This window comes from Sorex araneus, chromosome 2 (assembly GCF_027595985.1).
Source record: "Sorex araneus isolate mSorAra2 chromosome 2, mSorAra2.pri, whole genome shotgun sequence".
Lineage (NCBI taxonomy): Eukaryota > Metazoa > Chordata > Mammalia > Eulipotyphla > Soricidae > Sorex > Sorex araneus.
Genome location: NC_073303.1, coordinates 263319726 through 263323356, shown reverse-complemented (window position 1 = coordinate 263323356; position 3631 = coordinate 263319726). Strand labels below are relative to the sequence as shown.

Genomic DNA, 3631 nt, shown 5'->3' with positions numbered 1-3631 from the left:
GTATGCAGAATGAAATGCTACTCAGCAATAAACAAAGATGAAACCTTGCCTTTGGGGTACAAGTTAAATGGAGGTAGGGGTTCATGTTAAGGAATCTCATCTCTCAGACATACCTCAACTGGGTTTCTGCCCCCACCACCCACGGGACAAGTGGAGCGTGGTGGTGTGGCCGGGTGGCATCAAGAGGACATAGTGTTGGACCTGACTGGTCTTGGAAGTGCAGGACAAGACATGAACATCAGGATTGTCTTGGCCTGACCCCAATGGAGATGCTCCTCTCTCCATTCACCGTCCCCCCTTACCCCCCTCTCTGTCACGCAGCAGCTGCCTCCTCAGAGCCCCCTTCACCTCCTTGTTCCTGAGAGTGTAGATCAAGGGGTTCAGGAGTGGGGTGACTATGCTGTAGATGAGGCTGAGGAACTTTCCCTGGTCCTGAGATGAGCTGTTTCCAGGCTGCATGTACATGTAGATGATGTTTCCATAGAAAAGCGAGACCACCGTGAGGTGGGAACCGCAGGTGTTGAAGACTTTCTGCAGGCCTGATCCAGATCGAATTTGCAACACGGCCTTCACGATGCAGCCATAGGAGGTGAGGATGAAAATCAGGGGTATCAGCACAATGATCACCGACAGGACAAAGACGGTTCCCTCAACAGCTGCTGTGTTGACACAAGCTATGCGGATGAGAGCTGGTAATTCACACAAAAAGTGGTTTATTCTGTGGTGCCCACAGCGGGGAAGGTGCATGGCAATAGAGGGCATGACCAAGGAGTTGGCCACCCCCAAGCCCCAGGCCACTAAGACCAAGTGCGTGCAGAGCCGTGGGTTCATGATAACCATGTAGTGCAGGGGCTTGCACACGGCCACAAAGCGGTCGTAGGCCATGACTGCCAGGAGCAGGCACTCTACTGTGCCCAGGCCCAGGAAGAGGGAGAGCTGGATGGTACAGCCTGTGTAGCTGATGGTCTTATCACGTCCGTGGAGGTTATAGAGCAGCTGCGGGATGGAGCTGGTGGTGACGCAGAGATCCAGGAAGGACAGGTGGGTGAGGAAGAAATACATGGGCGTCTGGAGGTGTGGGTCCAGCCGGGACACCAGGATGATGGTGTTGTTGCCCACAAGGGTCAGGAGATAAGCGACCAAGATGACCACAAAGAGGACCCTCTCCAGACGGGGGCGGTCAGAGCACCCCAAGAGGATGAAATGTGCCTGGGCGCTATTGTTGGTTCCATCCATGCCTGCACCTGAAGAGAATGTCGACACTGGTCACATCACGGGTGATGTAAGGGACAGTGGCAGGAGACCAGGCAGTCATCTTTGTCTTTCTTGTTGTCCCCAATCACCCAGTAACAGTGATGCGTGGGCTCCCTCGCTCATCTCTGTCTAAGCGATTTTACGAATAGTGACAGTGTATAATCTTAATCAGTTAAATAATAAATCAAGTTTAAATGTGGGTTCTCCCCTGAAATTATCACCTAAGTTATATTTTTAAAAAGTGGAAACCGCCATTTCTCCGCGCCCGCACCCCCAGAATGACTGACGAAGAGGATGGAGCTGCTTGGGACACCGGCAGCCCACCAGCAACCTGCAGTATGTGACTTGAGAGTCTCCGCCAGGTTCCCCGTGCGGAAATCTCTCTCTCTCTCCTTCAACTTTTTCCCTGGACTTTAGACAGAAACCCAGAACCGCGCGGCCGCTGCCGCGGCCGCGCAACCTAATGTCATCTTAATATCAGCAGTATGTAATGGTTCCTTCTTAATGGGTCGGACTTTTGTGGGTGATCCTAACAAGAATAGTAAGTATTTTGTTGAAATATTGAAGGCAATCAAAATGGTAGCCATCTCTCTAGACTGAACTAAGCTATATCCCCACGCCGGCTGAGAAGAAATATCCTTCTTTCTCGGGAAGAAACGTGGCATGGTGTCAAACTTAGTGTGATGTCCATTAAGCAAACAGACCTGGTGGCGTGGGAATGGGAAATAATGGGAAAAATTAGGTACATGGAACAGCGGGACGCTGGTGGAATCTCGAGCCGGAGCCGATACCAGCGCAAGACCTTTGGTTCCAGAAACTGCTTGCAGACACTCTACTAGACTATCAACTAAGCCAGAGCCCCACGCCGGCTGATGACGGGAAATAACCATCCTCTTCGGTTTTTTTTCCCTTTGTCAGACAGCGTGGCAATTACTAAACAGGCGTGAACTCGGTGGCGCGGGGCAAGGGGGAAAAAGAAAAGTTATGTAACAAACAGCAGGACTTAATATCTCTATATTCTTAGCAATGGAGAACTATCAAATGCCTCATTGGCAATAGGACTGTCTTTTTCTTTTTGGGGGGAAACCCCAGCAGCGGTAGTGAGTTGTGTGTTGAAACATGGGATGTAATCGAGATAAGCGCAAATGAAGTGAAATTTATCACGTACAAGGGTGGGGACTAGGGAGGTGGGAGGGGGCGGCAGATATACTGGGGGGGTTGGGGATGGAAGATGGGCACTGGTGAAGGGAGGGGTGTTTGAATATTGTATAACTGACATAATCCTGAGAACTTTGTAACCCTCCACTTGGTGATTCAATAAAAAAAATAAAAAATTAAAAAAAAAAAAGTGGAAACCAAATTCTGATATCCTGTGATGTGCCAAGTACATTTTATTGCCAGAAATTCTGAGAATATGTATATATATTTTTAAATTGAAAAACATCTATCATTATACTCCTAATTTATTGAGGTTTATATGTGGAGGGTAAGATGGAATTAAGGGAAGCTTTATTTTTACCTTGAGTCTGTCATTATTATTGAATAGTTATGATTTTTTAATTTACAAAGAGCACATATACATGCATCTATATATTTTATTGATGTTTTTCATACATCACCATAAATTCTTTTCTCCTTAATCTGAGTCTGGTGATACATCCTCTTCACTTTTATTCCATTTTCAGGGAGATTTTTGCATCATCATCTTTAACACTAAACAAAGAAATGAAAAAGTCAGGAAAAGAAAATTAGGAAAAATGGAGACAGGAAGGAAAACAATGAATTAAATTTGCTGTCACTATGGCACCATCAAGATTTACAACACGACTGCACAATTTTTTTCCTGTTCCTTTTAATTTTTATTAATTTTTAAATTTTTTATTAGTAAAACCAAATTAGTGAAACCATTGTGAGGTACAGTTACAAACTTAGGAACTTTTTCTGTTTGCGTTTCTGTCATACAGTGATCGTTTACCCATCCCTCAAACAGTGCCCATTCTCCTCCACCAATGTTCACAGCATCCATCCCACCACCCCACCCCAACTCCCACAACCCCATCCTACCTCTGCGGAAGGGCATTCCATTTTGTTCTCTCTCCTTTGGGGTGTTGTAGTTTGCAATAGAGGTATTGAGTGGCCATCATGTTCGGTCTATAGTCTACTTTCAGCACGCATCTTTCAACCTGAATGGGTCCTCCCCACATCCTCTACTTGGAGTTCCCTTCTCTATCTCAGCTGCCTTTTCCCCCAGCATGTGAGGCCAGTTTCCAAGCTGACAGCTGCACACCTTTATGGTGCATGTCTGTGAGTTCTAGGAAATAGAAGTGAGAATGAGCAGGTGAGTCTAGTGGGTTGTGTGAAAGGACATGTGTTTGGA

The 3631-nt window shown here is 46.5% G+C and overlaps 1 protein-coding gene across 1 annotated transcript; it reads right to left on the bottom strand.

Moving 5' to 3' along the window:
• Positions 1-285: 285 nt before the first annotated feature.
• On the bottom strand, positions 286-1236 carry LOC101545159 (olfactory receptor 2W3-like). The gene has a single exon (XM_012933427.2). It carries the CDS (start codon positions 1234-1236, stop codon positions 286-288), a length of 951 nt encoding a protein of 316 aa, XP_012788881.2.
• Between the last annotated feature and the right edge of the window lie 2395 nt (positions 1237-3631).